At 39.0% G+C, this 14,118-nt stretch overlaps 1 protein-coding gene across 2 annotated transcripts; it reads right to left on the bottom strand.

Annotated features, from left to right (window-relative positions):
* Positions 1–1,328: 1,328 nt before the first annotated feature.
* Positions 1,329–10,624, bottom strand: PGAM5_3 (Serine/threonine-protein phosphatase pgam5, mitochondrial). Of its 2 annotated transcripts, XM_051217256.1 has the most exons (5): positions 10,530–10,616; positions 9,230–9,405; positions 8,964–9,168; positions 5,919–6,256; positions 1,329–2,218 (listed from the first exon to the last, which is right to left on the bottom strand). In XM_051217256.1, the coding sequence occupies exons 2-5, from the start codon at positions 9,351–9,353 to the stop codon at positions 1,695–1,697; spliced, it is 1,191 nt and encodes a 396-aa protein (XP_051064626.1). In that variant the 5' UTR covers positions 9,354–9,405; positions 10,530–10,616; the 3' UTR covers positions 1,329–1,694. The 2 variants fall into 2 exon arrangements, with proteins under 2 accessions (XP_051064626.1, XP_051064625.1); XM_051217257.1 differs by lacking the exon at positions 8,964–9,168 and having other exon boundaries at positions 10,530–10,624.
* Between the last annotated feature and the right edge of the window lie 3,494 nt (positions 10,625–14,118).

Raw genomic sequence — 14,118 nt, 5'->3', positions numbered from 1 at the left:
ACTAGTATCTCTAACTGTAACACATAAATTGTGAGGCATACATAACTACATAAAAAAACGAACAATGCAGTGTGTTAAGATATCACTTTGTTTACTGAACTGTGACTGATCACCTATAAGAAATAAGTTAAGTATATAAACAAAAATTACTAACACCCTAATTCATGATATGTTCTTTATTAATTACTCTTAAATGTGTAACAAACAACTATAAACTCTTTTCGATGGTGTGTTGTTTACGAAGTTGTGAAGACGAAAAGCGAATGTCCGGCACTTTAACCAGGTTAATGCACAAGGAGAGTCAACCTAGGGAGTTGAAAAACCCTGATTCCAAACCAATGGTGTATATCAGTTCCAGTATCTTGAAGGAACAAATTGCGCATGAACCTATTATTGATCACCGGCTAACATGAAACTGCATCTCCATATGTTTCTCCACTGCCTTATGGATTAGAACTTTAGGTTGAAGACTCGGGGGAAGGTGGCCCTCTAAGAAAACCACCTGCTTTGGTTTGGGCAATCGAGCAGTATCCTAGCCCTCGCACAAATCGAACGATTTATGTGGAGCATATCTATTTGATGCCTCCTTGTCAGTCAGCTACAACGTAGGACCAGGCACATATATGCATCGGTCCAAGCTGCCATACCTCATTAACACAACAAGATGGACACCGGACTCATAAAAGTAGTTAATTCAGAGGTGGTAATATATAAAAGAAAGATTGCATATAAGGACATAGTACAGGAAGAAAGATTTAGTACGTAGAAAGAAAGATATGAAGCGATTTTAATCTCTTAGTTTAAGGGAAGACAGTGAGTGTATACACCGACGCCATTGTGATCGATTCTGAGCCATGTCACCAAGAGTCTCCAACCATTGGTTACGAAAGTCACGCGGACCTCAACTAAGTAGTCTGCATCTCCTAACATGGCTCAGATTAGAAGTTAGTGACAACAAGCACTGATGCCACGTTTTGGTTTGGCCGCCCCTTACTTTCTTCCATCCATCTCCAAGCACCGGTTAGCATTGCACGTCTTGGTAATCGGTGTTCAGGCATACGTAACACGTGGCCCAACCATCTCAGTCGATGAAGATTCACAACCTCATCAACTGACTTACCATCATTCCCTAATACCCTTCGCCTAACCTCACTATTACTAACCTGGTGATCCCAGCAGACGCCAGCAATATCTCGGAGGCATTTGTAGTCAAATACTAGTAGCATAAGAGTATCTTCGACTCTTAATGGCCATGTTTCGCATCCGTAAAGTAAAACAGAACGAACTGCCTCCTTGTACCAATGTTTATGTGTTTAAATAAATAAAATATCGACAATAATGAATCATTTACATAATACATAGTACCATTTCATGAATTGAATTTAATGAATAAAAGTAAATTACAATCTTTATCAATATATTTCATACATAAATTACAATGGAAATCTACAGAACTGTACAATAATCAATAATAAGGTATAGATAATCTTTTCATTATTGTCATGTACATTCATCCATTTATAATGAATATGATATCATTAGAAATTACAACTGAAAAGAGCTGGAAAGAATTGTCCAGGACAGGGTTAGATGGAGAATGCTGGTGGTGAGCGGCCTATGCTGTTTCACAAGGAGTAATAGACGTAAGTAAGTAAGTAAGTAAGAAAGTATTTATCATTAAAAGAAAGATACTATTATTGTGTTAATAATTCCGGTGGTAAATGACCAACATCTCCAAGGCGATTAAGTGTTACTATTGAACCATATCTTAATTGTTTTGTCAATTTCACTTCCTGATCATCATGATCATCACTATTATGATTATGATTATCTTCTTTAGAATGAATTATGAATTCATCATTTGTAATTATGAATGTACTAATACTTCCATGTCCTAAATTTAAACGTAACCATCCTTCAATTGGTAATTGTAATAATTTACAAATCCAATAACGAAATACATTAGCATGACCAATAAATACAATTGTTTCAATTGGTTTATATTCTATCATACGATGACATGGACAATCACATTGAATTATATTGATAATAGAATTATTGTTTAAAATAGAACAACAATGATTAGGACAATAGAATGGACCATTATATGCAATAAGACCTTGTTTTGTAATTGGTTTACAATGTAAATGTATTTGAAATCCTTTATCGATACGTATACCTTCTGTTGAACGAATATTATCAGATTTTTTTGTAGACGCTTTAACATCATCACCATCATCACCACCCGAAAAAAATGAAATGAATAACAACAGTAAATGAGGATTTCACACATATGAACAGTGGTAACAGTACTTAAGATTCAATACGATTAATACAATATACATAAATATATATATTACCAAAGTGTCAATAGTTAAAAAACCACTCACACTTCAAACAGATGAGGTTGAATCTATTAAATTTGACTGCTTTTCTTATACTTACAATATGGATATGGAGCATCCACCGAACGAATGGTGCAAATGGTCTTCAGTATGAACCTATTGTTGGTCACCGGTTACCATGGAACAACTCTTAATTTTGTTGCTCCACTGCCTTGCAGATTAGACCTTTAAGTCAAAGACTCCGGATATGGCCTCCTAAGAACGTCACCGAGCAGTATCCCAGCCCCTCACACAAATTGAATAATTCATGTGGCCCCCAAATGACGTGTTATGGCCGAGAGTGGAGAGAGTCTGCTCTCCCTCTCGAAATGCTCTCACATACCAGGGAAGTCCTGCTCACTGCCTTCTCGTGACGGGGGTGTTGCTTACGAAATCGAGAGGACGAAAAGCGGATGTCCGGCGCTTTAACCGGGTTGGTGGACATGGAGAGTCCACCTAGGAAAGTTGGAAAACCCTCATTCCAAACCAATTGTTCACATGGGCTCTAGTACCCCGAGGGAACATATGGCGTATGAACCAATTATTGGTCACCGGCTATCTTGGGACTGCATCTCCTTACGATACTCCATTGCCTTGTGGACCAGACCTTCAGGTCTACGGCTCTGGGTGTGGCCCCCTAAGAAAACCAACTGCTTCGGTTTGGGCACCCAGTCAGTATTAAAGCCCTCATACATATCAAATGAGATCTGTGTGACGCATATGTATTTGGTGCCTTCTTGTAACAATATCTATGTGTTAAAATAAATATCTATGTGCATCCTTATACCAACATGTGTTTAAATAAATATATAAAATGATAAAATACATTTTTTTCAAACAACACAAATAGAATGTAAGTAAGAGATGAATCAATTCTCAATGACTTGATCAACATTAATTGAGAATCTTCATGCCAATAACAACCGTTTCCCTGAATTGTTAGCATGTTTTAAATTACAGCCAATACACACATTGTTTTAGCCTTGTACCCAAAAGAAACCTAGTTAGATTTCTTGCATGTAGAGCCAGGAGGATATACTCAGACGACATAATGAACATTCAGACGCCCCACAATGGTAGTATTTCTCGATCTCAAGGCAGCATTCGACTCTATTGATCGTGAGGTTCTATGGCAGTGTTTGTCACTGAAAGGAGTACCAAAGAAGTACATTAACCTTATACAGGCTCTCTACTCGAACACAACTGGTAGAGTGAGAGCTTATGGCGAACTGTCATCAGAATTGATTACCTCAAGTGGTGTTCGTCAGGGCTGTCCACTCTCCCCATTCTTGTTCAACTTTGTCATTGTCGTACTTTTAGAGATAACACTCTCCTCATCTAAATTTCCAGGGGTTGAACTTCTACCAGGAGGTTCACTTGTTGACTTAGAATATGCAGATGACATAGTTTTATTTGGTGAAGACGCTGACAAAATGCAGAGTCTTCTGACCACTCTAAGCAACAATGCAAACATGTTCGGGATGCGATTCTCTCCCTCGAAATGCAAAATGTTGCTTCAGGATTGGGTTACATCGACACCCGAACTAGTGATAGGGAGTGAAGTAGTTGAGTGTGTCGACCGCTTCACTTATCTTGGAAGTCTCATCAGCCCTTGTGGTCTGGTGTGTGACGAAATCTCAGCACGGATACAGAAGGCTCGACTAACTTTTGCCAACTTGCGTCATTTATGGCGTAGGCGAGATATCCGTCTATCAACCAAAGGACGTGTTTACTGTGCAGCAGTTCGTTCCGTCCTACTTTATGGCAATGAAACATGGCCGGTAAGAGTAGAGGATATCCGTAGGTTACTAGTATTTGATCATAGGTGTCTTCGAAACATTGCTCGTATATCATGGGACCATCGAGTAAGTAACACAGTTGTTAGGAAACGGGTACTAGGTAAGGATGGCAAATCAATTGATGAAGTAGTGAAACTTCATCAGTTGAGATGGCTGGGACACGTGTTACGTATGCCCAACGACCGAATGCCTCGACGTGCTATGTTCAGTGGTATAAGAGTAGGTTGGAAGAAAGCTAGGGGCGGCCAAACCAAAACATGGCACAAATGCATGAAGTCACTGACAAGTGGACTGAGTCATGTTGGTAGGTGTAGACTACCTGGTTGGGGACCGCGAGATGATAGCAACCGATAGTTAGAGACCCTGAATGACATGGCTCAAAATCGTTTGCAATGGCGCAGGTGCATCCACTTTTTGTGTTCTCCCAAATTCTAATCTTCTGAATTCTTCATGTCCCTTTTTTCCTCTTTCCAAATTTATTTCACTGGATTATACTCTTTAAATAACATCTCCAAACCCTAATCTTCCCGATTACTGCTTATACTCTTGCTACCTCTACCACTACGGGATTTGAATCGACAAGTGAATCTCTGTGCTAATGTGGTGTGGCAACTCGAACTGATGTACGTACATACGAAGTTCTACGTTGTTACTGACTGACTGACATTCATAATATGTTGATTGAAATAGGTTATCCATAAGGCTTCCTGTGGAAACACTTGCATTTAAGAAACAGGAAAATAGCGACATCAACAACTAGTAATAACCCTCTCTTCCTGAAGCTGCAATTCAATGGGAATATAGCTGGTGATGTGCTACAAAATAGACAGACTAGAGAAACGAATAGAACTGTTAGTGCAGTTAACCTGTTTATCGTTCTCGATCTGATCTTTGATGATTCTTCAACTAAAGGATAAGTTGCTTGGTTTCGCAACATCTGTGTGTATCTACGAACACAGATGCTTCTGTGGAGAAATCTATTTTAGGTATTCAAACAGACAACTCAGACAACGAGTGAGTGAACACCTCTCTTTGAGGATGGCAAAAGGTATGGCCAAAACAATACTTAGCTCTGTTCTATCACATTTGATCGGTAGCGGTCACGTAGTAGATAGAAATAGGTCATCTAAAGTGATTTATAGTATTCCTACTAATTTTGCTTATGAGTTTTCATCTCGTCTTTTTGACATAGCAGAAACTATAGGGATTCAACCTAACAATCCAACTCTTTCTATTCATAAGATATTTCTAACACCCTTATCTCTCTTGATCTCATTAACTTTGGTAAAATATTTTGTTTATTGTCATTTCCCCACACTCCTTGTTCATTTTTCCTCACTCCCTTTATCCGAATATATGCCCCCCTTTTCAGCATCTATATGTTTCAAGTCACTGACCTATTTCCCATCCTAATTCATTCATACTACTCTGTACTTTGATTAACACATCTTGAGTAGATGTTTGGATTAGACAAGTATAAGTTAATTGTTTTCTTGGAGAAACTAGATTCGTGATTTTACATTTTGTTTCACATTAACCAGTTTTACTCAGTGGTTAATAGACTACATCTGACTTACTAAAACTCTGCCAACTGAATAAGCAGATAGTATTTAGTGTTGTCTCTTTAGAATGGTCCACATATAAAACGTGCTTTAACATCTCAAACTCAGTGGAAAAAACGAAATCCATTATTATATATTTATCTGGGACTGGAAAACATATGCGTTCGACTTACATGTTGGTGGAACAGGAGCAACAGGAGGTGGACCCTCAGTAAGATAACGTGATAGTTGACAATCGAACATGGCACCCGCATAAGGTATATATGGATTGTCAATCATTGGTATTTTCAATGGAGAATTTGATTTAGACTTTGAAATTGTATTTTTTTGGTTAGATTTTTGTGTAACAGGGTATGATTTAGGATCATCTAATTCGGATGAATACGGTATAACAAGTTGAACAATTTCTTGTGAATCAAACAGATCGTCAACATTATTTTGTAAGCCAATTAGAACAGCAGCTGTGGTTTGTCGAGCACGGATTAAATCTGAGTGTATAATGCGATCAATTCTAAGAAAAAAGATATGTGGGACATTGAAGTATTAAAAGACAGTAAGGGTGAACAAATGGAACTAGAACAGTTTCATATAAGGACTACTTATAGAATTTTAAATAAACTTGAAAATGCGTGAGTTGAACAAGCTCGAAAAACTAATGATAATGGAAATTATAAAAATGACATAACTATAGCAGATTAGTTTACTGTATAGTCAGTCAGTAACAACGTAGAACCTTGTACGTATGTACATCGTTCTAAGTTACCATACCCCATTAGCACAGAGAGATTAAGTTTTCAGACGAAATAACAGAATAGTAGAGGTAGTAACACTGAATAAAGCCATTAATAATAATAATAATATTATCAGTGCTAATAGGAAAGATTAGGCATCGGAGATACAACTCGAAAAGAATATATAAATTAATGAGATAAAAACACAAAAAGTTATGAGGAATTTAGAATCTCAAGATTTGGGGGAGGCAAAGAATTGATGTATCTGCACCATTTTGGGCCATGTCATCCAAAGTCTCCAACCAACGGTTACGATAATCACGCGGACTATAACCAGGTTGTCTATACCCACTAACATTTCCAGGTTCAATTATCAGTAACTTCATCGACTGATGACATGTTTTGGTTTGGGCGCCCCCAGATTTCTTACAGCCTACTGTTGCACCAGAAAACATCACTCGTCGAGGTAAGTAGTGGTTGTCCACATGTAACGCATGTCCCAACAACCTTAGTTGATGAAGATTTACTACCTGTTTAGTTGAATACCTATGTTTACCTAGTACTCTCTTCCTAGCCCAGACACTGATTACTCCGTGGTATCAAAATGCACGAGATGCTTCGTAAACGTCAGTGGTCGAATGCAAGTAAACTACGAATATTCCCTACTCTTAATGCCCATGTTTTACATCCATTAATTCGAAAGGAGCGAACTACTGAGCAGTTAACTCTCCCTTCGGTTGGAAGACGGATATCTCCCCGACGCCACAAATTGCATGAGTTGGCGAAAGCCAACCAAGACTTCTGAATTGGTGCCAAGATTTCGTCAGACACTAGATCATCAGGACTGATAAGACTCCCAAGATAAATGAAGCGATCGATGCGCTCAACTACTTCACTTCCTTCAGGCGATGACGCAATCCAATCTTGAATTTACATGTTACATGTGAAGGGAGAGGATCGCATCCCGAACATGGTCGCATTGTTGCCTAAGGTGGTGAGAAGACTACATTTTGTCAGCATCTTCACCAAACAGGACTATATCTGAGTATTCTATGTCAGCCAGTGAATCTCCTAGTAGAACATCAATCCCTAAAAAGTCAGACGATGAGTTATCACTAAGAGCATGTCTATGACAAAGTTACGTAAAAATGGAGGAAAAGGACGAGCTTTCGCAAGGCTAATGCACTTCTTTGGTACATCTTCTGATGATACACACTGACATAGAAACTCACAATCAACGGAGTCGAACGCTTTAAGGTCAAGGAATACTGTTTTGTAAGATTATGGGATTTGCAAGAAAGTTCTCTGAACACCATTTGTGTGTATTTAGCACCAGCTAGGTAAAAACTGAATATTTTAGAATTAGTTCATGTATATCTGAGTATAGGCAATTACAATCAGATTGAATAGTAGTTCTATTAACCATTCTTTATGTCTAATTTTCCATTCCGGTTGATGATACACTTAAAACTTTCCCGTTCGTCGTTTTGTCATCTCCCAATTTGATTATATTATTATGAAGAGTAGCAACTTCGACCGATACAAATTTGTGCAAGGTAATACGGTATCAGTGGGAAGCAAAACATTTTTGTCAGTAAAACATTCAAAAGCCGACCAGTTGTTAGGAATATAGTAAGATTCTGTATTTATTACTATTAAACCACAGTGAACCATGGTCACGGAAAATACGATTTGATAATAGGTGGAGTTATGTCATTGATTTAAGCACTCGCCTTACTACGATTTTCAGTGGTGATAATATAGTTTTAATGCCCTAAATCCTAAAATTCCAAATCCTCATAAGTCATTTCGTGTTTTTATCTCACTAATCTATACATACTTCCCGAGTTGTGTCTCCGGTGCCTAATCTTTCCTATTAGCACTGATAATGTTACTACCTCTACTATTCTGGGATTTCATCTGAAAACTTCATCTCTCTGTGCTAATGGGGCGTGGTAACTTAGACCGATGTATATACGTACAAGGTTCTATGTTGTGACTGACTGTTAATTCTGGGATTATAAAATAGGTATGATGGAATGAACCGTCGTCAAATAACTGGGAGGGTTATTTGGCTTCACTAAGCCACTTTTTATTAACGGGAATTGGTGAAATAAGTTGCAATCCCACTACAAAACAACATAGCTACTTGAAAGCCTCAAGATACGTCCAATGAACAAAGGAAATAATGTTCGACGAAAACTAAGCTTCCATTGAATTTACTAGGACGTATTTTAATAGACAACAAAGCAAAACTGATAATTCAGTAGTCGTGAACAGATTTCTACGTATTAGATAGTTAATAAAGAGTCATATTTCAAACCTAAAACATGTAGTCCAAAACGTTATCCAAAAGTCACAACCACACAAGCAATACTTCACAATGCAAAGCTAAAACACTCAAATTTCAGTGATTACTAAGATAAAATCTGCAGATGAATAGGAAGTATGAGAATTATGTACAATCAATATCACATTTAAGCCTACTTAATTCCCATTTCCCTAAGTCGACAACCTGCAGCATAAGCTTGTCGCCAACCAATATCGGTGAGGACCTTTTCCTCCGATTTCTTTCTATTCAAATGATACTGTCCATGACGTATAAAAATAATTAATTTATGATAAGATTGCTGATGTTTTACTACGTTAAGTGTATCTGGTTTTAATCCGAACTTTGAATCATCGTGTATACCTATAAAAATAAACAATAAGACGATGGTTAACATTTCAAGACGATAAAAGTCATTATATACCATGTGACTTATCCCAGTTGTAGTTCCAGTGTTGAATTTTCAAATCAGATCCAAGAGAATGTACACTACAGTATACGGATGCTGCTGTGAGAAATCTGAACCCAAATGTTCTAAAATGCCACATTGCAAGATGTAGAGGACAAGCGCTTATGTGCAGAATCCGGTTACTCGACAGTCTGAAAGAGATAAGCACTGCATTAGCTAGTTTACAATATGAATATAGAAAAAAATGGACTCTTCTATCGTTTTGCTTGTAGTTGAATTATGAATTCATACTACGGGCGAAACGGCAAAGCCATAAACGACATAAGATCTAGCACGACACTATAGACATGTCCGTACTACACAGAACGATAAAGTCGAAATATTTGTTAATGGATGGACGTTCCTCGATTTTCTATTCCTTTAAAATGTACGAAGACCTGGAACTATTTAAGTGGTCTTAATTGATAACATGTATTTAAATAGGTACTTGGAGCAAACTAATGAAACAAAATGCCATCCTGTCTAATCTTATATGTTTGGACAGAAAAAGCACTGATAACAAAAAACATTCTAAACTGAAGTATTCAAGCCAAGTTTTATGAAAAAAGAATCACTGCAGGTCATGTTTTATCTAGCAAATGAAAATATAGAGCAACATAAATGAGAATCCAAACAAACCCATAAACTACAGTAAAAGATTTGCGGAAAACGACAATAAGTACTTCCAGCTCTCGTGTTCAAAAAAGAAAAGGAACAAAGAAATAGTAATGACTACAACAGGCACGCTACCACAGCTAATTTTGAGCTATTTTATGGCTAACAGCAGCCGTAGTAAGAATCCAATACTCTACTCATAAATTTTCAATGGCCCAAAAGGAACTAATAACTCTAACAATCATTTATCCTGGTCATTTCGAGAAAGAGGTGCTGACTGATTGGGAGAAGAACTAAGAGCACCTGGCAACGTTACTCAAGAGATTGGGTGTTTGAAAACTATCAGCACAGTTTTAGTTATGTCCATACAAGCTAATAATTTTACGCAGACTAAAGAAGTGCTCCATTCTTCAGTCCACTAACATTATGCATAAATAAGGATGCAACCGTAATGTAACCCAATCTTTCTATTTTGGTGTAAACTTCTTCTTCAAAGCTTTCAGGAAAATCCTCAAAATAATAGCGGAAATTTCGGGTTTACGCCAATATTTACTCAGAATATTATAACACTTCTGGGTTTTTCACCAAAATTTAAAGAAAACTACCAAGTTTTTCACGACTTTGTGGTAAGCCCCAAAGCTTATAAATTTTGAGTAATTACCCGAAATCCCTCAACGTTTCTCTAAAATAGGTAAATTGCGAACTGAATTCGCAGGATTAGATATTTGCGGTCATGGATGACCTTCAGTCTTCAACAAAAAGTATAATAAATCGCTGGGTCTGCGTTAATCATTGTAGCTTGTTCTCCAGTAGAGATTCTGCATCTATTTAAAATTTTTCACGGATGTGGCTGATTACACTTGTTTTTATATAGCTTGGTCGCGCATCCACACCAATTGCGATTGGGTACTTCGTTCTGTGCATTCCTTGCAACGACTAGCCAGCCTAGATCAAAAGCTTTTCAACACATTGGCAGCCTATCAAATATGACATCAAACTCATTCATTTCTGATTACACTGGTTTTATGCTGTCCGGTTATGAAAGAGTTACGGATAAACTTGTTGTCAAACCTTGAATATCTGTGACATCACATTGGCGGACAAACATTTGCCTCGTATTTAATAAGTTAGTAACTGCTTATTCCTTAACCCATGTTTCTCAGAAGTCAACAGGCTAGATAATTCCACATAGAGTAACTAAGCCTTGGTTATTTTTAAAAAATACATCGGTTACTATTCTGGTATGACTGATAGGTTGGTAGTTAGACACAATCTGCCCCGTTCCATAGTTAAAAACATGGCAAAAATAGTATTTTTACCAATCCTTGGGGGGTTGAGTCATAGGAAGCTCTATATCGAGCTGCGTCGTGAGTGATTTTGAAATAGTGTCTGCTTGGAACGATATTAATTGTGGGTGTGCAACTACTTACGTTTTGTTATAAAGAACTTAATAAAGATCTGTCGATGTCAAAACATCATAGCTCAAATATTTATTTACCTTGTAGTGACTGACGTTTATCACGAGAACACGACTGGTTTAATAAAAACAATTATTATTATAACCAACTGTACCAGTGTGTGTTTTACCGTGCTTTTGTTTGACTGTGCTAATGACAGCTATTTTGTGCTTCCATTCTTTTACTTACACTTCGATTGTAACTTCGCGCGAATTTGGTTACATTCTGTAACCAAGGTTGTATCCTGGCACGATTTCGGTATCCTTTCGATGCCACGAGATCGCCAGCTAATAAACCTCGACTTGGTCCATTAACTGTCTTCTGATATTTGGCTTCTCGGGGATTTTATGGAGTCATTTGGAACGAGCTTCTTACGCCTTCTGATTCACTTGGCACGTGTTTCCTGGTAGCGGTGTTCACAGTTAATCTCAACTCGACGCCACGCTACAATTGGTGACCCGTATTTTGGAACACGCCTCAACTTCTGATCAAATCTTCCAAAGAAGCCAATTCGGTGAGTCTATGATTTATCTATCCACGTCTGTCGTATATTTTCGTATTTTTAATATATAATATACGCGACATGACGGATAACGATAAGAATAGTATTGATATAATAGACTCACACGTATGTGTACCGAATCCTTGTCACTTTTTATTCGCGTGATGATGAATTCCACGCTTTATTCGAGAAATGTTACCCTATTAACGATTCTCCTCGCTGACCCGGATGCTTGGTACGGAATGCATACGCATAAGCATATCCGTCTACCACCCAGCACCAAATGGTTAAGTTGAACGGTTTCACTGCCAACTTAAAAGTGTTCTACGAGCACACGAAAATGGCAACTGGCACGAAACCTTACCGCTCGTTCTTTTAGGGGTGAGAACGAGCTTAAAGGCAGATATCCAATGTTCCGCCACTGAACTTGTATACGGCACGACATTGCGTCTGCCCGGAGAATTCTTCACACCACGGAGCAGACCTAATTTCGGTAAATCAGACTACGCCCATCGACTGTCTGCATTTATGCGAACGCTATCTCCGGTGTCAACTCGAATACAACATCGACAGGTCGCTCTCCCTCGAGTTATCTACCTGTTCACATGTTTTTGTACGAGTAGATTCGGTACGCAAACCTTGGCAACAACCTTACGAAGGCCCTTTTCACGTGATCGCTCGTCACGAAAAGACCTTCAAGGTTGATCGATATGGACGCGTCGAGATCGTCAGCATTGATCGTCTCAAACCAGCACACGTCGATGACAGTGCCCTATCTGACAACCTGAGATTCAATGCTAGACCTAGCAAACCTAGCGGGATCCTCAAATCATCTTCAGGTCCCACGCTAGATACATCTGAGACCTCATTCTCACGTCCCAGTCAACAGCACGCGTCATCTGCACCGTCTACGGACGAGACGACAGTCTCACGCCCAGATCAGCAGACCACGCCGCCCTTGACTTCGGATGAGATTTCAGGCTCACGCGACGCGAACGAGACTGCCGTCTCACGTTCCGGTCGCCGAGTACGATTACCCGAACGCTTCCGCGAATAGTCGCACAGTCAACAACCGATACGGTGTAGGATTATTCCTATACTACACGTATGCTACACTCTTCTTTTTTTGATTTTCTTTTTGTTTCCTGAGCCCACGCCTTCGACCATCTCCGTTTGGTCCCGTCGACTTCAGTCAACTTTGGCGAAAGCTGGATTGGCCACCCACGCTCTTGTCAACGTACTCAGTCGATATATTTGTTTCGAATGCTTGGCATATGCTTGGTCTCGAACTTGGTCGTTATGGTCGCTTCTGGTCTTTTGGCTCAACGTGGTTTCGTCCTTCGTCTGCAGCGTTTATGGTCCGGACCCGTACGAACGCCCTCTTCAGATTCTGGATACAAACCACTCTGGTGTAGCATGCCAACTCGAGCAATAAATACAACACATCGCTCCTGGTACTGTTCTCCGAAAACGACCTTCGTTGGCAACTCGACGATCAACGATCGCTTTCCTGTTCGCCAATTCTTCCGTCCTACAATCGCTCGTCAGCCGATCAGTCCCACGATTCAAACCGCTATTTATCGAAAGTGTAAACCCTTTCTAGCGGGGGTCTCCTGTAGTGACTGACGTTTATCACGAGAACACGACTGGTTTAATAAAAACAATTATTATTATAACCAACTGTACCAGTGTTTGTTTTACCGTGCTTTTGTTTGACTGTGCTAATGACAGCTATTTTGTGCTTCCATTCTTTTACTTAAACTTCGATTGTAACTTCGCGCGAATTTGGTTACATTCTGTAACCAAGGTTGTATCCTGGCACGATTTCGGTATCCTTTCGATGCCACGAGATCGCCAGCTAATAAACCTCGACTTGGTCCATTAACTGTCTTCTGATATTTGGCTTCTCGGGGATTTTATGGAGTCATTTGGAACGAGCTTCTTACGCCTTCTGATTCACTTGGCACGTGTTTCCTGGTAGCGGTGTTCACAGTTAATCTCAACTCGACGCCACGCTACAACCTTCTTATCTTGCGTATATTTTGATATTTTCCATTATCCTATCTCTAATTTTGAAAGGTCCGTATGTTTAGATTAAGAGATCGAACTCCAACTGTTGTGTCACACAATGTGAATCAAAGCCTGATCCAACAGGCAAAGTCCAATTAAATATGAGGACACCTGATATTCATGCAACTCAACCAGCACCCAACAAACCCACATAATTGGAATACGGAATAACGGCTTCGTGTCAGGCCCTTTAAGGTCGTTGAAACGGAACGGCGGCGGCT

Source organism: Schistosoma haematobium, chromosome 5, assembly GCF_000699445.3.
Source record: "Schistosoma haematobium chromosome 5, whole genome shotgun sequence".
NCBI classification, from domain to species: Eukaryota; Metazoa; Platyhelminthes; class Trematoda; order Strigeidida; family Schistosomatidae; genus Schistosoma; species Schistosoma haematobium.
Note: the sequence above shows the minus strand (reverse complement) of the source record. Positions and strands in the feature narration are given on the sequence as shown.

What these genes read in the sequence shown, in the direction of transcription:
- PGAM5_3 (XM_051217256.1), bottom strand. Translation starts at nt 9,353, where the DNA reads ATGTGGCATTTTAGAACATTTGGGTTCAGATTTCTCACAGCAGCATCC. An exon ending in CTTAGGGAAATGGGAATTAA is followed by an intron (nt 6,257 to 8,963) that starts GTAGGCTTAAAT and finishes CTTTTTTCTTAG; the next exon opens with AATTGATCGCATTATACACT. An exon ending in TGCTCCTGTTCCACCAACAT is followed by an intron (nt 2,219 to 5,918) that starts GTAAGTCGAACG and finishes ATGATGTTAAAG; the next exon opens with CGTCTACAAAAAAATCTGAT.